The sequence below is a fragment of the Hyperoodon ampullatus genome (genome assembly GCF_949752795.1).
Source record: "Hyperoodon ampullatus genome assembly, chromosome: X".
NCBI classification, from domain to species: Eukaryota; Metazoa; Chordata; class Mammalia; order Artiodactyla; family Ziphiidae; genus Hyperoodon; species Hyperoodon ampullatus.
This window is the reverse complement of record NC_136913.1, coordinates 102,302,539-102,324,488: the sequence shown is the minus strand read 5'-3', so window position 1 is coordinate 102,324,488 and position 21,950 is coordinate 102,302,539. Positions and strand designations below refer to the sequence as shown.

At 35.6% G+C, this 21,950-nt stretch overlaps 1 protein-coding gene across 3 annotated transcripts in view; it reads right to left on the bottom strand.

The window, feature by feature from the left end:
- WDR44 (WD repeat domain 44) overlaps positions 1-21,950 on the bottom strand; it is a gene marked incomplete at both ends in the record, with an annotated part of 82,835 nt that overhangs the window by 46,563 nt on the left and 14,322 nt on the right. For 2 of the 3 annotated variants that reach the window (XM_079727360.1, XM_079727361.1), the window contains 4 exons: positions 1,781-1,911; positions 2,400-3,030; positions 7,356-7,430; positions 12,535-12,568. In XM_079727360.1, coding sequence (XP_079583486.1) covers positions 1,781-1,911; positions 2,400-3,030; positions 7,356-7,430; positions 12,535-12,568 — 871 coding nt within the window. The remainder of the gene's footprint in view (positions 1-1,780; positions 1,912-2,399; positions 3,031-7,355; positions 7,431-12,534; positions 12,569-21,950) is intronic. The other variant, XM_079727362.1, reaches the window with a different exon arrangement.

Sequence of the window (21,950 nt, the reverse complement as noted above, 5' to 3'; positions counted from 1 at the left end):
CTTTTGCTTCATATATAGTGTCTGTTGCATATTCTTTTTTTTTAAAACAACCCTTTAAAAATATAAAGACCATTTTTAGCTTGGGGACCCTACAAAATCAGGCCACTGTTGACCTCTTCTCTAAGGTTCTGAAAAGACTATAGTGTCTTTTTGTGTGTGTATGTGCTTTGAATTTTATTCCAAGTTCCATTGGCCACAGAATCCTTGATTTTTTTTTTTTTTTTTTTAGTTTCTGCTTTATAACAAAGTGAATCAGTCATACATATACATCTGTTCCCACATCCCCTCCCCCATGCATCTCCCTCCCTCCCACCCTCCCCATCCCACCCCTCCAGGCGGTCACAAAGCACCGAGCTGATCTCCCTGTGCTATGCGGCTGCTTCCCACTATCTATCTACCTTACATTTGGTAGTGTATATATGTCCATGCCTCTCTCTCCCTTTGTCACAGCTTACCCTTCCCCCTCCCCATATCCTCAAGTCCATTCTCAAGTAGGTCTGTGTCTCTATTCCCGTTTTACCCCTAGGTTCTTCATGACATTTTTTTTTTAATTCCATATATATGTGTTAGCATACGGTATTTGTCTTTCTCTTTCTGACTTACTTCACTCTGTATGACAGACTCTAGGTCTATCCACCTCATTACAAATAGCTCAGTTTCGTTTCTTTTTATGGCTGAGTAATATTCCATTGTATATATGTGCCACATCTTCTTTATCCATTCATCCGATGATGGACACTTAGGTTGTTTCCAGCTCCGGGCTATTGTGAAAATTTTATTTTATATTGAAGTATAGTTGATTAGCAATGTTGTATTAGTTTCATGTGTACAGCAAAGTGATTCAGTTATACATATACATGTATCTATTCTTTTTCAAGTTCTTTTCCCTTTTAGGTTATTACAGTATATTGAGCAGAGTTCCCTGTGCTGTACAGTAGGTCCTTGTTGATTATCTATTTTATATATAGTAGTGTGTATATGTTAATCCCAACCTCCTAATTTATCCCTCCCCCCACCTTTCCCCTTTGGTAACCATAAGTTTGTTTTCCAAGTCTGTATATTTCTGTTTTGTAAATAAGTTCATTTGTATCTTTTTTTTTAGATATCATATGATATCCGATATCATATGATATTTGTCTTTCTCTGTCTGACTTACTTCACTTAGTATGATAGTATCTCCCAGTCGGCTAACCTGCCCTAACCACAGCTACCACATAAGTAACCCCCTTGAATCCCAGAATTTGACGGTGGTAGAAATTCATGTAATCAAGTCCTTTCTATTGCCTCATATATGGATACATAGCCTAGTGTATGAAGGTTTTTTTTCATGATTAGGAAAAGGAAATTATAAAAAATAAAAGTCCCCAATTTTGACCACTATAGGTCAGATAAATGAAGATTATAGTTGGTATTTATTAATAAATATTACATATAGCAGCATCTATCACTTTTTGAATACCTACTACATGCCAGGTACTTGGCATACTCTAGCTCATTTCAACCTTGCAAGAAACCTTCAAGGAAGGTTTTCCCCTCATTTCATCAATGAGCCATCTCAGACTCAGATGTTAAATAGCTTGCCAGAATCAGCCAGCTACTTAAGTAGCAGAGCTAGACAAGGGATGTAAGGTAGCCAGGTTTTGGGGACAAGGAAATATTTGGCCTGGAGAAGAAAGAAGGTTCAACAATCAACAAACCAAAACCAAAACCAAAATCAACAAACCAGCCAGTTGCAGAAAGTTGAGAAAGCCTGTATCAAATATAACACAAATTCACCAACCTGGGCAGTAACTATTTTATCTCCACTGGTAGCACTTGCCAAATCAAGAGAAGGCTGAGAATCTTTGACTGTACTCTCTGAAGCCATGTTTGTAGTTAGGAGAGTATCAGATGTAATATTCTCTTTGGGAACTGCAATAATAACAACAACAACAACAACTAATATTTATATAAGACCTTATACATAGCTTGAAAAGTGCTTTAACCTTTATCTGGCTGACGCTTAGAACAATCCTCTGAGAAAAGTGGTTTTATTACTCTCGTTTTATATATGGGAAAACCAGGGTTGAAATATGTTAAATTCTTCAAGGCTACACAACTTACACATGAAGAGAACTAGGACTTGAATTCAAATCTTAAGTCTCCAAATCCTATGCTCTTTTCACTATGCCACACTGGCTCTCCAATGGTAACAGATTTGAAAGTCTCCTGAAATGTTTAATTACAGTAATGTAACAACACCAATGTAAACATTTTGACTTTCTATTACTAAGATAAGTTTTATAACTTGGTCATCAATGTGGTTGTCTACAGCATAAACTGAAAAAAAAAATCAGAAAGTTCAAGTTTCAACTCCAAGAACTCCCCACAAAAATAGCTATTTCTCAATTAATACTTGCCATCTAGATCAGGTGTCTTAAGAGCCTCAAACTCCAATTCGCTTTTCTTTTTTCTTGGTGGTGGAGCAGGTCGAGATGGAGGTGGGGGTCTAGGAGGTGGGAAATTAGTTGGAGGAGGTGGGCGTGCTGGAACAGGCTTCTTTGTACTAGCTACTATATCAGGTTCTGGAGTAAGCTGTCTTGGTGGTTTGGCAGGAGCAACTTCTTCCACAACAGCAAAATCTTTAGTAGATAAGGAGTGTGAGGATGCAGGTTCTAGAACATCACTTTCTTTGACTTCCACTGCTTCCTTGTTCAACACTTCTGTTTCAGTTTCAGGCACATTAAGCTGTTGTTCAGTTGAACTTATTTCAGTTAACTTAGTGGTTTCATCTACTGGCTTGTCACATGTGTCATCAGAAGGAAAACATTTTTTTGATTCTAATTTAGTTTCTTCAGATACATCCTGACTTTCTGCCTTTTGGGAATCTTCCTGCAGTACTTGATCTACGGCTAACAATCCAGGTATATCTGTTCCAGCCATGATAGGACTGGCAGTAGCCTGATCAGACTGTCCTTTTCCTTTGGAATCCAAAGAGTCATCTTCAAGCTGTAGTACTTTCTGACTCTCTTCAATAATACTTTCAATAATCTGATGAAAGGTTAAAAAGCAGTTGAAAAAAAAACAATGAAGCTATTTACAAGAACAAAATAACAGCTAATCATTTATATAGTACTTACTATGTGCCAGGCAATGTTCTTAACACTTTACATATTTTAATCTTTACAACAACTTTGTAAGATAGCACTCTTACTATCATCATTATACAAATGAGGGAACTAAGGCACAGAGGGACCAAGTGATTTGTCCAAGGTCACAAAGCTAGTAAGTGATGAAGCTGGCATAAACGTAGGGAGTTTAGTTCCAGACACTGTACTCTTAACCATTATATAGGGAATCTGTGTTAGTATGTGTAATCACAAAAATTCAATCAACCCTGTAAAAGAAAGTTTAAACCTAAATTTACATTCAGATGCTTCATGTCATAGTTCATTTACATATTTATGCCAAGTTAGTTGCCTGCTGGTTTGAGCCTAGTTAACAAAACTATGAGAATCAAAACCACCTTGTACAAGATTTTAAGTTGTTCAGCTCTGAACTCAAGCCTGACATGGAAAGCCAGCAGATGCAGGGAGATTAATGTTCTTAAACAGGCTACATCTAATCCCCTGCTCTGCAGAGAGATGGCAGGACCATGAAAAGAGTTCAAATACCCAGCTCATCTTGCCTTTTTTCCCTTTTATTTCTTATCTACAGTTGAAAACTACAGGCAGGCTTTCTGCGTCTCCTACCAACATTTAGAAGAAAATATATTTTCTACCCAGTCCTGTCATTATTAACACAATAAATCTCCCAGCCCACTCACTTATCTTCCCACCACAGAGACATGGATGACTTCTGCTTTCTCAATTCTTTGGCTCCAGAAAGTTAACAGAATGTGCTATGGAACTATCTTGATGTGGTTTACTACAAATTCATGCCAAGTTGAACTGGATATTAAGCCGTTCAATAATATTCATCCCTGATTTCCCAGCATATTCTACATATTAATTTTTCTCAATCTTCTAATTTTTATCCTAGACCTACCTTACTTTTACCAGAGAAATATTAACTAGAGTCCACCTAATTTGTCAATTAGGTAGTTTCTGAGCTCTGAGTACTTTAGCAATAACAGAAGCCAGATTACAGTAAATTTATGAATGAATAAGAGGTGAAGACATAGGAACAGCCAGCACACTCTATGTTCTCAAAAAGCTTGGCTATACATGGAAGAGGGTGCAAGAAAATGATCCAGCATTTTTATAAGCAGAGGGGAAGGAGCCAATGGAAAGGAAGATAACAAGTTCTGGAGAAGAAAGGAAAGAGGGTCTGCTGTGTATTAGACCCAGTACACACATTTGCCATTTAATCTTTACACAGGACTTGTGAGGGAGCTAGATTATCTCCCTTCTACAAAAGCAGGAATCTGAGGTAAAGGCATTAAGTATTTCGCCTAAGGTCCCACAGCTAGTAAACTACAAAGTCAAAACTGAAATCCGGGTTTTTCTCCAAAAAATCCAGTGTTCTTTATATTATATCATTCTACTTTGGACAGAAAAAAAAAGAATACTAAATTCTCAGGAATGGCATGAAAAAGAGGTAAAAGATGAAAACAAGTTTGCAGGTGAGGGAAGTGAGAGATGATGAAAAGGACTGAATTCAGGCTTCTTAGCCTCTAACACCTACATGCAGTGTGGGAAGCAAGGTTATTTGATGAAAGTAAGCAGATGCAGGTGGGCACAGTGAGCATGAGGTGAATGTAAAGGTTTCAAATAATCACTATGCAGAGTGAAAAGGCCTATGCCATCAGAGGGGTTAAAACAAGGTTGAAAATCTTAAACCTTCTTTAATCCCTTAACTGAGGACAATCTCTTCCTCTTCTGAACTCCTAACACTCTTACTGTTCATTATAATATGAACTAGAATATAAATACAGCGTAGTACATGAGCTAGCTCTATATAAATATTTTCTCCACACCTGGAAAACAAGGCCCATGTTTTCTACATCTTGATATGCCCCCATAGCACCTATTTACAGTACCTAGGCCTGTTTCCCCACCCCCGTTCCCTGCCGGGTTTCAGGAGGTAGCAAATGGGGAAAGAACAAGAGAACAGTAAGAATCAAGACTAACATAGAAATGATCATGCTAAAGCAACTGTTTCCTATCACCTCCCTGCTTCAAAAAAATCATTGCTTTCACAGCGACTGTAAAATAAAAACCAGATGTTTTAGTATGACATACGAGGCATTCCCATAATCTGGCCCTAACTTTGGTCTCTAGACTCATCAACAAACATTCTGCACATTCCTCATCTCCACGCCTTTGGTTATGCCTTTCCTCTTCCATCTCTGCCTGCCCAAATCTTTTTTTTTTTTTTTTTTGCGGTACGCGGGCCTCTCACTGTTGTGGCCTCTCCCGTTGCGGAGCACAGGCTCCGGACGTGCAGGCTCAGCGGTCATGGCTCATGGGCCTAGCCGCTCCGCGGCATGTGGGATCTTCCCGGACTGGGGCACGAACCCGTGTCCCCTGCATCAGCAGGCGGACTCTCAACCACTGCACCACCAGGGAAGCCCCCTGCCCAAATCTTAGCCATTCATCAAGAACCAGTTCAGATGCTACTTCCTCCTTCCCCATTCCTATCCTCAAGGAGAAAGTAAAGCCTCCCTTTGTGCTCTTATAAAGTTTGCAAGTCTATTTGAACACTTATTACACTCAGTTTTGTGTTTATCCAATTTTCTCCACTAAAATGTAAGTTACTGGGAACAGGGATTGTGTTCTGATCCAGGGTATAACTCCACAGCCTTTATAATTAATGTTGGATACTTAATTCACTTGAAAAGGCTAGAACTTAAAAAGTAATACCTAGAGTCTTAAGACTCACTCTATGGCTCCATAGTGTTTACTATCTTTTCAGCTTCTAAACTCTCCTTAAAAATCACTTTTTTTTGGCTACTAACTATAATTACCCATTTGTAATTTATCCCAAGAAAAAAAATCTTTAAAAGGGAAAGAAAAGCTCTAGTGGAAAAACAGAAACTTTTCAAGTTTTCAACAATAAAAATGGCTAGATACATAATAATCCACTTGCTTGATGGAAGCTAATAGGCCAAATGAAAACTGAGTATTAAAATCATGTAGAAATATGATAAAAATCAAAAAATGTTAAGAGGAAAAGGTAGAATATAAAATTCTGTCAGAAACAAAACAACACCATCACCAACAAAATTCTATCTACACTACAAATAGGCCAAAAAAAAAAAAAAAAGCAAATGAGTGAGAACCAGAAGGGAATGCCAAAAAATCAAGACAGCTGTTTGTTTGTGTAGAATTGTGGGAAATTTCTGATTAAAAAAAAAAAGGGTACCACTCTTGTTATCTCATTCATGCTGATACACAAAACCACTTTTCCCAAAAAGGAAATTTTTCTTTTTAAAGGAAAAAGTATTATCAATATTAAAATATGTAGTCCATTAATTTCTAAATTCCATAAGGGTAGAACAATGAATCTACATTGGTGGTGATTTTGCCCAGTGTCATTCCCCCAGACATTCAGTGATGTCTGGAGACATTTTTGGTTGTCAAGATGGGGTAGGGGTTGGTGGGGGGGGGGGGAGGCGGACGTTGACATCTAGTGAGTCAAAGCCAGGAATGCTGCTAAACATTCTACCATGTACAGAACAGTCTCTCCTCCCCACCACAACAAAGAATTATTCACCCCAAAGGTGTTGCTGTTGAGAAACTCTGGGATAGAGGATGTGTCGTTGCATTGGTCTCTGGAAATCCACTCTCTAAACAGTGCCTGGGGCACAGAAAACACTCAAAACTGGTATAAATGAACAGACACACCATTCTTTCTCCTTGGGTTTTATCCTGATACTGTGAACAACCCATTGCCAAAATTTTTATCTTATGCTCAGTCTCTTCCAGTAAACCAAACCCTGAAGCTTCATATGATCAATTCCTTAAAAGTTATCAAAGGTACTAGAAGAGTAATGACTTCTTGTAACCTCTAACTCCTCAAGACATTAGAATTTGCTGCACTGAGTTTTTCAGTACCTTTACCTCTTGGTACTAACCTCAAGAGTAGCTATAGCTTACTCTAATAAAAATACAAGTATAAAAAGTAAAAACACATTACAAAACATTTTTCAAAATACTGATTCAAGGAAAAATTACCAATTAGTTCGATTACAAAATGCCTTCTAAAAAGCCTGATGCGCCTTCAATCACAAATTCAACAGATTCAGGAACATTTACTGAACATCCACCACGTACAGGGCACTATACTAAAAGAATATAAAAATTTTTCCACTTTAAATATACCATAAAAATATGACATCTGCTAAACTAATATTGACATTTTATCTTACAAACCTTTTTAGACACATCTTGCTTCAATTCTTGTACAGGGGACTCATTTCCAACTTTGTATGCAGAGTTCTCTGCTTCCTATTTTAAAAAGAAAAGAAACAAAGACGAAATATCTTTTCTTTAAAACTTTGTTTAAAATGGGTATAAATGAGAAATTATAGCATTAATAAATCAAAGGCCCATAAAGAGCTTAGATGTTTATATACTGATAGATGCCCAGAGATTTTTATGCCAATTGGGACAATTTAATTTGCATAGGAAGGTTACCAATCAGCAATTTTCGATTTTTATATTGTAATAGGATATTTTCCTTTACATGTACCCAACTTTTTAACATTAAAAAACTGTGCAGGAAGATAAGAACTACTAAGTACCTTTGTAGCTTAAAAAGATTAAGGACTTAAGCAAAGGGTTGAATTAGAATTGTTATTTTTCCCAAAGTATCCCTTCATAAATATGAATAAACACAAAAGTACATAATGAGGAAGACCATATTCAGAGAATCATTGCCTTAAAAACTTTATACACTTTAGATAAAAGGAATCAAGATTTAACCAGTATTAAATGAAGTCCCCAAAACAGTAACAGATGAAAAAAATTAAACCCACCAAAAATACATATATATCTACGTATACATTCATATACACATACGTACATATATATATATATTTGGGAGGTTAGAGAAAGTAAAATGGATGCTGCATTTCTGTTGGAAAAAAAATTCGGGTAAATTAAGATAATCATACATTTGCAAATCTTAACACAATATTCTTTTCCATCTTAAGTTTTCTTTACATTTATAGAAGTACAGTAATTTGAATGCTACTACTAATACTGAGAAAAAAACTTTTCATAATTCTTAGTGTACATCACAGAGCTTGTCAGAAAGTCACTATAACCATTTTTGACAGATAAGTGACCTAAGATACATAAGGATGTATGTATGTATTAAGGTAGCAATTATACAAGCATCAGGATAGGCTCCAATAATCTCTCTACTCCAGAGATTATTATAATGCTAAAGACTTAATGTGCTAGAGAAATTTCTGCAGGACTTCCAATATCTTCAAGCTGAAAAGTCGTTTCATTGAATTCCTCCCAGCATTTGGGAAATACTACCAATTCTTATATAGATTCTTCTAGAGAAAAGTTGTTTCATGGAATTTGAAGTTTTAGATAAAATCTAAACTCTACCACAGCCCATGAGCACCTAACATGATATGGCTCCTGCCTACATCTTTGACATCTATATTTCTCACCTCCCTCTCCCATCACAACCACACAATTATACTTTGGCCAACTGGATGGTTCCTTACCATCCTTAGGGTCATAGCTCAGGCATTATTACATCAGAAAAGCCTTCCCTGACCACCCTGAAATAGCCATCTTGACAAGATGAGAGAGAATTCTTGAAAGCTGATGATAATTAAGAACGGTTAATGCATATTAAAGAAACACCTTCAACTGTCCTACAAATTAACTGTATTTACCCAATTACCCTCCAATAACTGTTCATTAGTAGGGAAATCAGAAGCACTGTACAACCTTAATTCCATGGATATTTTCCCCAAGTTAACCTAAGAAAAATACATACTAATAATTCCTGTACCTCAATTTAATTTGTTTTAATACTTACAAAGATCACAGACCAAAACTGCCAAGCAATGATTAGGCTTCTATTTTATTTGGCTTTAACAAAACTCTCTTAGACTTTGAACTTTTGAAAGATATCAACTCCTATAAGGTAAACTGCTGTTAAGTCCTAGTTTTAAGGAGTGATATGGCACCTACCAGAGGATCTGATCTCTAGAGAGGTTAATTGGAAGATTTCTTAGTAAAACCTGATTTAGTATATATAGTCATCTATGATTCTCTCCTTAGTGAGGTTTAAGGTCCAGGTCCTTCCCCTAGCACCTCTAACAGGCTTTGAGGACAAAGCAATGGAAGCCAAGCATGTACCTACAGACAACCAACACCAACTTAGCTAGACTTGAGACAGTCCTCAATTATTACCTTTTTCTGGAGATGGGCTGCCCCATTACTGTAGCACAGTACCTACTAAATCCCAGCTTCCCACCATTAGGCCATTTCTCTAACTCCTACCTATCACAACCTCAGATACATGCTTTCTTAAAAGGTATGATAGAGCGTTCAATTTCTAGCAATTCACACCACTGTTTCCCTCCATCTGTATTGGATATTGGAGAGCTGTTTGTACCCACCTCATAGTATTCAGTTATAAGAATTGAGCTTTTTAATTTTAATAAGCACATCCAACAAAAGACCCAGTTTCACAAATCATTTGTACAAAAGTGATCTACACTCAAAGAAATCTTCATTATTATCTACTAAAGAACATTAAGCTAAAAATGTTAGTTATTAAAAAATTCAGGTCACTTCTGGTTTTTAGTAATGAGGAAGTAACTGTGTAATGAGTAATTAACTGTGACTAAAGTGAAATTTTAAAAAATGTTTGAGATGTGACCGCCACTCTTTTTTGCTGAGGAGAGGAAAAAAAAAACAATAGACAAAAACCAGGAAACAACTCTTAAATAGTTGTCATATGCATCCATCCATTCCTATCAACACCATCCCTCTGTTGGAGTCTCATGTCTTGACATTCTAATCTCTTAGTAGCTCTCTCTGCACTTAGTCTCTTTCCCCCGAACTTTCTTCCACCCTTCTACCACTTATCTTTTGTTAATTCCCCAGCAAAAAATCTTGTAAGACATATAAAAATTGACTTTAAATATCTTGCTTCAAAATTTTAAAGCCCAGATTTCTTAACCTGACATTCAAGGCTTGTGGAAATCTGGCCCCAATTTACTTTACCAACATTCCACCACTGAAATGTTTACATTAGTAAGACACCAGTCTTTCAATGCGCCCAGCAAATTCTCTGCCTTTGCATATTAATTAGTTCATACTATTACCTAACATACAATGCTTTCCCAATTTTTCTCTATCCACCTATGCAAATCTCTCCCAATTTTCAAAGCCTAACACAAGTTCTACCTCCTCCCGAAAAATTTTCTCTCCTATTCCAGGCAACAGAGCTCTCACGATTGCTCTATGTCCCCTTTCCTCCTCCAAACTCCCTGTAGTTCTTAAGGTCTATTCTAGTCTACAAACATCAATACCACATGTATCATCCCTTCTTATATATATGTATCTTTTCTGTGAGGTTGTAAAGTCATCAAAAATAGGAACTATATCAAACTTTTCTTTGGATTGCTTAAGGTATCAATAGATATGCTGTTATATACAATAAGCACTCAATAACCCATGTACATCCACATCATAGAATATTACTTAACAACAAAAAGGAATAAACCATTGACACATGCAACAACTTGGATGGATCTCAATCATTTGAGCCAATCTCAAAAGGTCACACACTATATGATTCCATTTATAGGACATTCTCAAGTGACAAAATTATTGAGATGGAAAACAGATTAGTGGCTGGCTGCCTAGGGTTAGGGATGATGTGGGGAGGTGGTGGGTGTGACTTTATAAAGGAAGCTCTCTGTGGTGATAAACTAGATCTCATCTGGATTGTGGTGGTGGTTATACAAATATACACATGTAATAAAATGACACAGAACTATACACTCACACTGTACCACCATCAAATTCTTGGTTTTGATATTGTACTATAATTAAGACATAACCACTGGGGAAAGTGGGTGAAGGATAACAGGACTTCTCTGTACTATCTTTGCAGCTTTCTGTGACTCTGTAATTATTTCAAAATAAAAAGTAAAAAAGAACTATATCCAACTTCATATTTATTTACTAAATATGTACATTTTCTATCTAATTTTATTCAAGTTAAGGACAATCTATAATAACTGGGATAAAATAAATTCCCCAAACCTATTTGTTATAACCTAAAAATATCTTAAGACCTAAGTGGCTTTTAAAATCTACAAGCATAAACAGCAATAGTCTCTGGATAGGAGGACTGGGAAGTGGAAGGTGAAGAATGGGAGGGAAGCTACATTTTCAACCATCTACTTTTCACACTGAGTGAATTTTAACCATGTCCATGAGTTGTTTTTTAAAATGGTTTTATTAAATAGTTAATATAAAAGAATTTTTATAAAATATAAGGAATAAAGAATTATGATATAACCTTTCTTAAGTACTCAGTTTAAGAAAAAGAACAGTATTACTATTAGCTTTCAAGTCTCTTGTATGTCCTTCTCCATTTCCATTCCATTCTTTCCCCCTCAGAGATGATTGATATCCTAAACTTTGTGTTTATCATTCCCTTGCTGTTCTTTATAGTTTTACTATGCTTGTATCTCTGAACAATATATTCTCTAGTTTTGCATGCTTTTGGACTTAATATAAATGGAATCTTACTACATGTATTTTCCTGTGACTTGTTTTATTTCCCCCACTCAACACCATGGTGCTGAAATTCATCCATGTTATTATGTATAACTAATTCATTCATAGCCACTGCTACAGAATATTCCATATGAATACACCACAATTTATCAAACAGATCAATATCCAATGTGTATAAATAGAAGGTAGGGACACTGAAACTGAAAAAAAATACAGCATGTTTGAGATTATACATACATATGTACAGACGTACACACAAACACAACCATACACAAACATACACATATAGTATATATTCTATTTGATGTAAATAGTTGTTTCGTGATATTCTTGTATTTAAAATGGTTCTCATTGGCATAATATCTCAATATCAAACTTCTTTGCTTGAATATAAGGCTAGGATTGATTTTTATATATAATTATGATACCAATACATGTGCCCATAAGAAGTATACAAGTGTTTTGGTTACTCCATATTTCTGTCATGCAAGTATTACTTTTTCAATTAAACACACACACACACACACACACAAATACAAGTATTTTATAGTGTTCTTTTATTCTAAAAATTGTAAACCAAATAAAAATTAGCAGAAATCTAAAAAATACTTATAGTCCCTTCCTTACAGTACAATATTTAATTAGGTATTTCTAGAGTACCTAATCACACCTAGAGTAAGATACAATGATAATATTACTTAGCAAAAACTAAGTAATAGAAAGCCAAAGCAGAGAATGAAGAATTACATAAAAGAGAAAAATGAATGAAAATTGTATACAATTTGTAGAAATATACTTATCACTTTCAGAAAGCACAACTCACCTTTAATGTTGAAATCACCACCTTTCCTGGAGACCTGTTCAGAAATAAAAGCAAGAAAGTGTTGAATAGTGGAGATGAGAAGGGAAATACTTCTACACACTCATTAAAGACAAGCCCATATTTTAAAAAAACATTTACAGAAGATGTAGAAACCATAAAAAAGTAAAGAAGAAAATTAAAGTGACCCATAGTCTTACAACCAAGAGATTTGAGTTTGTATCTTTTGTCTTCCTAGATATATAACACTATAATTAGCATTAATGTGAATAAAATTTTGTATTCTTCCATGATAAATTTCTTTAAAATAAATTTCTCTAGAAGTGGAATTGCAGGTCAAAAGTATACACACTTTTCAGCATTTTGAGAAACTCTCAAATTGCCCTCCAGAACAGTTGTACCAATTTAAATACACTCCCATTGCTCTGAGTCCCTGTTTTTTAATACCCTTGCCAAAAATGAGTGTTATTTTAAAATGTTTACAAATTTGATAGGAAAATATATCTTATTGCTGTCTTAATTTGTGCTTCTTTGATTTACAGTATGGATGAAAAGTTTCATATGCATAGACATTTACGTTACTTTTAAAGAGAGATAACCTATTTTTGTTTGCAGCTCTTTTTTTTTTTAAACTGGAGCAAAACTCTATTCTTAAATACAGAGTGCTCTAGATATAATAATTTTAAAAAGTAACTTTTCACCAATTATTTTCACACACCCCCTTACATTTTTCTTCAAATAGGAACAATTTCATATCTGCTTCAAAGCACAAAGGAGAGACATACCCTTACAGCCGCTTATCAGGGTTATGCAGTAAGAAGCTTTTAAATGATTCATATGCCATTCCTAAATTTTTTAAATGCAGTGATCACAGATGATACAACTTTGTGTTGAAAGGCGCCTTCAATATCATCTAGTCATAGCGCCTCTTTTTACAGATAAAGAAACCAAGGTGCTGAGAGATTAAGTGACTTTCCCCAAAGTCACAAATTAAGTTAGGGGCAGAACCAAGAGAAGCATCGAGTCCTACTACCATGTTCTTCATGTGCCAAATTGAGTAATCCTTGACCTCTAATCAAAACAGTGTGATAAAAAAATTACTTTTGGGCTTCCCTGGTGGTGCAGTGGTTGGGGGTCCGCCGGCCGATGGAGGGGATGCGGGTTCGTGCCCCGGTTTGGGAAGATCCCACATGCCGCGGAGCGGCTGGGCCCGTGGGCCATGGCCACTGAGCCTGCGCGTCCGGAGCCTGTGCTCCTCAGCGGGAGAGGCCACAGCAGTGAGAGGCCCGCATACCACAAAAAAAAAAAAAAAAATCACTTTTGCCATTCAACAGAAAATCAACCCCTTTGTTAAACAAACATTTATGGAACATCTACTATGTACCAGGGACTAGAGATAGGAAGATGATTAAGACACAACCCCAGTTTAGGGCTTTTTTAAAGCTTGTTTAAAAAACAAAAAAGATAGCTGTATAAAATAGTGCCTGCCCACTTAATTGCAGTGCCTGGACGATATAATTTCATGTTAATAAAGGACAATTTCCAGGAATGAAAATTTTTATATCCCCAATTACTTGGTTTCCCTGGCAAACATATACTGCTCTGTAACAAAATCCTGTTTATCCGGAGGTGATTAGGGCCAAGGTTATTCCAATTTTTAAAAATGGAATAAATATTTCACAAAAAGGATGTGTAAAATAATACAAGTGCAATCAAAACAATAACAAAAATTTAATAAACAAAAACAAAAAAACCTTGAAGAGGCTCAAATTTCCGTGTGGCACATATTCTGAATGTCAATCAAGAAAAAAAAAATCACCTGCCACAGAGGTGTAGCGACAAGAGGAAATAAGATTTTTTTCAAAAAACTTAAGCCCCATATGAGGTAGAGAAGGCAAGAAAAAGAAAATCTGCCTTCCCCATGACTCCCACTTTGAGAAATCTGATCAGGTTTTTTAGCTGTCCAAGAAACAGAATAGGGCGCCACATTTATCTCTTGTATGTAACTGGTTTCATAAAGAGCTGATTATTCACAGGATCTAAGTTATAGACCAACTGTTGACACACATGGAAATAGTCCAGATTGGTTCTGGTGGGGCTTTACATACAGCTGTGTACAAACTATAAAGAGTAATTTATTACTTCCTTTTGAGAGCCAAGGGAATGCAGTGAAAAGAATATGTGCAGATAGACCTTGCTTGAATACCGTTTCTGCCATTTACCGTGTGTGTGATCTTGATCAATTCATTTAATTTATCCAAGCCTCAATCTCCTCCTTTGGAAAAGGGGTAAAAACATCTACACTTCATAGGACTACTATAAGGATTAAGTGAGAGAGCACATGGGGCATACACAATAAGCTGTAGTTTCCTCAGCAGCTTTGAACTGCTCCATTGAAACTCACAAATAATGAGTGCACCAAGTTTCTCCAAGGGACTTAGTCAGTAGTGGGAAGCCTGAGACCAATTTCTGGATACAGGAAAGATACCCTACAGCCTGTAAAGCTCCAGGCTATTTAACAACAGGGAACGAGAAAAACACCAGATTATACTGAGCTGGTGATTAAAGTGGGATCCTGCTTGCATTTTGTGATATCATTAAACAAAAAACTAATAACAAAAGCCACTCATGTTCAAAACATAATTTAAATGTTACAAAGTTGTTAAGGTCTTGGTAGGCAGTAAAACATTTCATAGCTTCCTCCAGTCTGATTAAGCCTAAAATTGTCTTTAACAGGGTAGTCTGTAAGACTGGAATTTTTTCTGATACATTTTTTCATCCATTTATAGAACATTAGCATCTAGTAAAAAGTGAAAGCATATTTATAATTTGCAAAGTTGGCTAAAACGATTTGTATCATGTGCCAAAATGAGAAAACAACAATTCATTTCACTATAATAAACAGTAAATCATTATTTAGTATTCCCACAGGAAATGTTCTTAAGAGGGGCCTTGTAATAATAATTATACAATGGCCATCATTTATTAATAAGCATGTGCCAAAAATGTGCTAAGACTTGACTTGCTTTTGCTTCTTTAGTCCTCACAACTTTCCAATGAGGTAGTTATATTACCTTCCCTATTTTACACACAAAAAAACTTGAGGCTTGGGTCAGATGAGGTAATTTAAATTGCACTGCTAGTGAATAACTGGGCCAGAATTTGACCCTAGGCAGTCTGGCTCTAGGGTCCACTCTCTCAACTACATTGCAATATTGCCTCTTTTCTGTGTAAGGTCTTAAAAGATGACGGTTATGAGAATATTCTAAGCGGTGCTATGAATGAACACCAAAGTAAAGGTAATTAGCGCTGCTTCTTGGGTTGTACTAAACTAATTAAGTCAAAGGCTTGAATCCTGATCTGCCTTTAACAACTACAATTAATGCCTAATTGATTTGGCACTGCTAGGAAATAAAATAATGAAATGTTCCATATATAAAACTGCCAGAGAGATGAAGCTTCTCTTTGAGTGCCAAACTTCTGAAAGTGTTCTAAGTACTTTTGAATTTCAAATTTCAAAAGCAGCTTGTAAATAAGTACATTATAGGCTAAGCCTTGCCGTTTCAGTAATCTTTCCCTTGAAAATACCTTCTTAAACAAAGGATATACAATTTTCCCTTTCTTACTCAGAGTAATTATCATGCTCAAATACTACACTATATTTTAATACAGTAATGCCCTCCACGGACCCTAAGGTACAGGGGATTTATTTGCCTTCACACTACCGGACCCTAGGCTACTATGCTTGGAATGTCTGTGTTTTATAGTTTTGCATCTCCCTCCTCAATAGAAGTGGTCACTTCTTACAGCTGGCCATGTGCCTGCCTTTAAAAGCTTTCTTCCCCCTTCCCTTCTAATTTTTGCTTCTAGTCTGCACTGAGCTGGGAAATCTGGTTTTTAAAACTGGAATTGTATGGTAAAGGAAGAATCCAGAGCTTCTGAGGGTCTCCCCAGACAACCACTCAACTCTTCTCCGTAACTCAGTCTCTAACTTCAAAGTAGAGATAATAACATACTATTTCAGAGTGATTATGTGCCTAAAGAAAATAGCTATTCATGTTGGAGTTTGGGGACAGGAGAAATAGGGGACTAGGTCAAGAAAATTAAGTTCTACTCTTGGCTTTCCCAACCAACTAGGGGCAAGACCTTTAAGCAAGGGTTTTCAGAGTTTCTGTAATTTTAGGAAAGTTTATTTTAAGACCCTTCATTAGTTTGGGAGTGAAGATGTAATTTTTCTACCATGATTAATGATCTAAATTTTATACCTCTGACTTCCCTTTAATTTGAGATATATTATAGGAAACATGGACATAATCCAGTACACTCACACACATCCAGAAATGTCCGGTAATACTCTGATACATCTAGTTTACTAGAAAAATATTCTTTCAAAATTTTCTGTAGATACTAAATATTAGATTCCTCCTGTTCAAAGGTTAAGGTCAGTAATTTTTCCCATAAAAAGCCCAAATTTTTCCCATAAAAAGCACATAAAATAACTTTTATTACACCCCACACAAGTGAGAGATCTATAAGAAAACTGAAGTTAACAGGTAGATATATTTAAGTATTGGTAGTTTATCTCACTTTAACAAAACCTTTACAAACCAAAATGAGAACTTCAAAAGTTCAATTTTCATTTCAAAAGTTTTTATTATAGGATATTTTTAAATCAAATATTTTTGACACATTTAAATATATGATTAACAAAGCTTCACTGAAATAAGAAATGTGCTTCTTACAAAGCTGAACAAAAATATAATTTTAATGGGAGAAACTTCCTTCATCACCTAATAGCATAAAAAAAGTTTCAACATATTCATACTAATTAAAAATGCAGTAAATCTTTGATTTTGCAGCATAGTTTCTGAAATTGAAGACAATGTCTATCAACGGTATTATTAAACTTAAACATGAAAAACAATTTCTGAAACAGCTCCAAAATAAAGTCTAAGTTAAACAAGTATTAGTATTCTACTAACAAACAAACAAACAAACAAACAAATAAAAACCCACATGGCTTATAGATCAAATATTTATCTTTAGTGTGGCACTCAGGTTTTGAATATAAAAGCGATTTTAAGGTATTTCAGCAACTTATACAGATAGAATATTTTAATTCATTATATCCTGTTTTCTGTAAGAAAGTTATTTTCATGCACTCGCTATGTTGAGTTTATACTAAGGAACCTCATCCTTGAGTATAAAATAATGTGTGGCTGAAGCTTTCTCCGGTCCCTGTCCATTTAGCATTTTAATTATAGTAGTTCTCCTTTTGCATCTAGGGTATTTGTGTTCAGTACCAATGCACTTTAGTATCTACACAACATTCATTATTTTTAAAATGTTACATGGCATCAAAACATTGCTCTGGTCACTTTGCAGGGCAGTATAGGAATTATTTTTTCTTTTATAAACTCTGACCTGATCCAGTGTGATAACTTTCAGACACCTAAGGTAAAATTTCATTAGAATAATAAGGTCATTACTTCCAAAGGTAGGTGCTAATCACTGGGATTTGGATCTGATGACAATAATTACAGCTTATCCAAAAGTTGCTCACTAAGTTTCTGGAGGAAGCAAAATGTCAAATCCTTTATAAACTCTGACATAATAATACTGCATTCAATACAATTTCAGTGAAAGGTAAAAATATGCAAGCGATGCAACATTTTATTAATAACCCTCTTAGCTTGAGTTTGGAACTTGCTAAACCTGACTCTCTAATTTAGTAATGTTGAGAACAGTATTCATTTACTCAATAGAAATAAAATCAATCCAAAAGAAGATGCATAGCAGTAGGCTATTTTTAAGAGGTTTTGATGCAACATAACTGTGGGTTTTCTGTCACGGGTGTTAGAAGTGAGCATTCTACATAATGATGTTACCTAGTGTTAAAAAGAAATTTACAGTAATTCTTTACAAAGTCCTAAAAGGATTTTTAAAAACTCAGTAGGAAGGGAATATGTATTTTTTTCATGTTTGAAGGAAGTAAGAATCATTTAGACCAACTATCTCATTTTACATGTGAGGAAAATAAGGCCAAAGAAGGTTAAATTAATCCATTCATTCAACATTTACTTACTGCTTACCTCGTACCAGCACCGTGCTAGGCACTGGGTGTAAAGTAGTGAACAAAGCAGACATGGGCACTGATCTCCTAGAGCTTATGTGAAGATCAAGGGCCTAATAATAATTAGGCATAGGACCCAAGTCTCTTTGCTGATTCTAACAACACATGCAGCCTGTCAATTTACCCTAATAAGTCTAATATTCTTTCCTGGTTTCACATGGGTAGGTAGCCGGTCAAATGAAACTGGCCATTTATTAAAGCCTTACTTATCTAGGAGTGCCACCACAAATTCCCCAGGGAAGGCTTGGGGAGGGGGTCCCAAAGACTGAAAGGGCACCATGACACCAATCTCGAAGTAGAAGGGCTGTAAGTTTAGCTACATAGTAAAAGAACATGAGCTGGAATCAGGAGACCTGAGTTTTAGTTCTGAATCTGCTAGTAACAATGTATGTGACCATAAAAAATATTTTGGGGGACTTTTTCTAACTTTTAATTATGGCTATTTCAAACATGTACAAAATTGGGAGAATAATATTATGAACCCACATGCACAACATGTTGACCATGGTCAATAGTGATCAATATCAATATCCCTCCCTCCACTCCCCTGCCAGATTATTTTGAAGCAAATCTCAGGAACTATTTCATTTTTACCCATAAAAATTTCAGTACATATCTAAAACATAACCACAACACTATTATCAAATTTAACAATTCCCTATTATACACAGTCAACATTAATATTTCCCAGATTGTCTCAATTTTTTTTTTACAGTTGGTCCATTTCAATCAATATCCAAATAAGGTCCATGTGCTATAATCAGTTGATATGTCTCTTTCAATCAGTAGGTTTCATTTTTTTTATTTCTTGCAGCTCATGTATTGAGGAACTAGGCTGTTCATTCTGAAGGGGATTTTTTAGGGCAGTGAAACTATTGTGTATGATACTATAATGATGGATACATGCCATTAGGCAGTTGTCCAAAACCATAGAATCTACAACACCAAAAGTGAACCCTAAGGTAAACTATGGACTTTGGGTGATTATGGATGTGTCAATGTAGGTTCATCAATTGTAACAAATGTATCACTCTGGTGGGGGATGTTGATAATGGGGGAGGCTATACATGTGTGTGGGGAAGGGGTATATGGGAAATCTCTGTACCTTCCTCTCAATTTTGCTGTGAACCTAAAACTGCTCTTAAAAAAAAGTCTTAAACAAAGACACTAGGTTGTTCATCCCGTAGAATTTCTCATTGTCTGAATTTCGTTGATTGCATCTCCATGGTGACATGTCAAAAGAAGTATTTTAAAGGAGAACATGCAGAAGAGATTGGAGGGATGGAATGGGCACATATCCAAGGAAAAGTACAAAAACCTATAAGAACAGTATCAGAAAAGACTGGTGCTCAAAATGTGCGAGGATTTAAAAAAATACCAGAGACAGAGTTTTTCATTATTTTAATTTATATTCAGAACAACAAAAAGAAACTGCAGTCGGCCTATATGTGGATGAATAATATAAAGTAAAAGCCTGCATCAATTCTTTTTTTTTCCAATTATGATTACTGATAGTTAAACCAGAAAGGGAAAAACAAATTACAGAATGAGGAAATTGAATCCCAGAGCATTCAAGGAGATAAAAGTACCTAGCTACTGTAAATGATTTCAGTTCTCCTGTCCCAAATTATATCCCAGCATACTCTGAGAACTTATAGAGTTCAATCGCTAAAACCTCTGAAGAATCAGAGAGAGGGAAGAGGATGTTAAGGAAAACTCTGGTAGTCAACACTGGAAAGTAGGTAGATGCTACAAACTATAAACAGATTCACTTGATGTCAATGTCAAGCAAAATTCTTAAACACATTGTGAAATGGTTTAAGGGCCCTAGGCGTGGGGAAAAGATACTCATTTAAGAGTCAGTAAGCACTCACAGAAAGCCAAACATGCAAGATTAACCTAATTTCCTTTTTTGATAGGGTTACTGGCCTAGAATATAAAGGGAATACTGTACACACACAGAAAAATCTGGATTTAAGCACTAAATTTTATAATTCTCTCGTGATATCCTTTTAGACAACAAAGAAATGTAGGCTAGAATACACTTAGGTGGGTTTGTAACTGGCTGAACATTACTCAAGGTGTGATTAATGGATCAATGAAAAACCATAAGGAAATATTAAATAATTTTTATTGTACTCTATCCTACGTGATGTTCTGTCCCACTTGACATTCGAATGTCTTGAATAAGGAAACTGATGGTATATCTACCAAATTTACAGTTGGCACAAAGTTGGAGGGATAAGGAATATACTGGCTGACAGTATCCAAAAATATTTCAACAAGTTAGAAGGATGGGCCAAATCTTAACAGAATGTAATGTAATAGGGATAAATGTAAAATGCATGATTGGGGAGATATGACTTAGCAAATCATGTGAAAACATTTAGGTATTTTTGTTGATTGCTCAGACAGAGTAAAGGCTGTGATATGACTACTGAAAGAGCTAGTGTGATCTTAGGCTGAATTAACAGAACTATTATGTCCAGGGCAAGGGGAGTGGTAAATTCTACTCTACTTCCCACTGATAGATAAGAGCACGCTTTAGAATATCGTGTATCATTGGGATACATTTTAAAAGAAACACTGAAAAAACAGAACATATCCAAAAGACAGAAACCAATTTGGTGAATGTTCCAGAAACTGAGTAGAATGATATAAAGAACTAAGGATGGCTAACCCAGAGAAGAGAGAAATGAACGTCTCTTTACCTTTTGGATTTATTTTGGAAAGTACAAGCAGTGAAACTTTGCATATAGGCTAATATTCTTACTGAAGCCTATGTTTTAACTTTTAAACTGTTATTGTATATTTGATATGTACAAGAGTATAATGTAGCATATACATGTAATTATGAAGCACAACAAATAAAATGAACTGTGACTCACTAGGTCACCTGAGAATGAGAAGAGCATCAAGACCAGGGCAGCTACTGTCTGCCCTATTCTGCTGCTTTTGCCTTAGAGGGAACCACTAGCCCAGATTTGACTTATTGTTCCCTTACTTTTTTATTTTTAAAATGCCATGTATCTCTAAACAATATATTGTTAAGTTTTGTTATTTCTGAGCTTTGTTTTCAGGAATGCACTTACAAAGAAAAAAAGAGTTGGACTCTTAAAATTAACATTGCACTCAAAAATCTCAGGATTCCCGTCAGAGTAAAAGGCGATCCTTGTCACTGCATACTCAGTTGTATTTAAGTCTCACAACTGTGCCCATACCTACTAGTCTCCTTTTGCTTCTCCCCCACCTAGGGTTGCCAGATTTAGCAAACATAAATATAGGC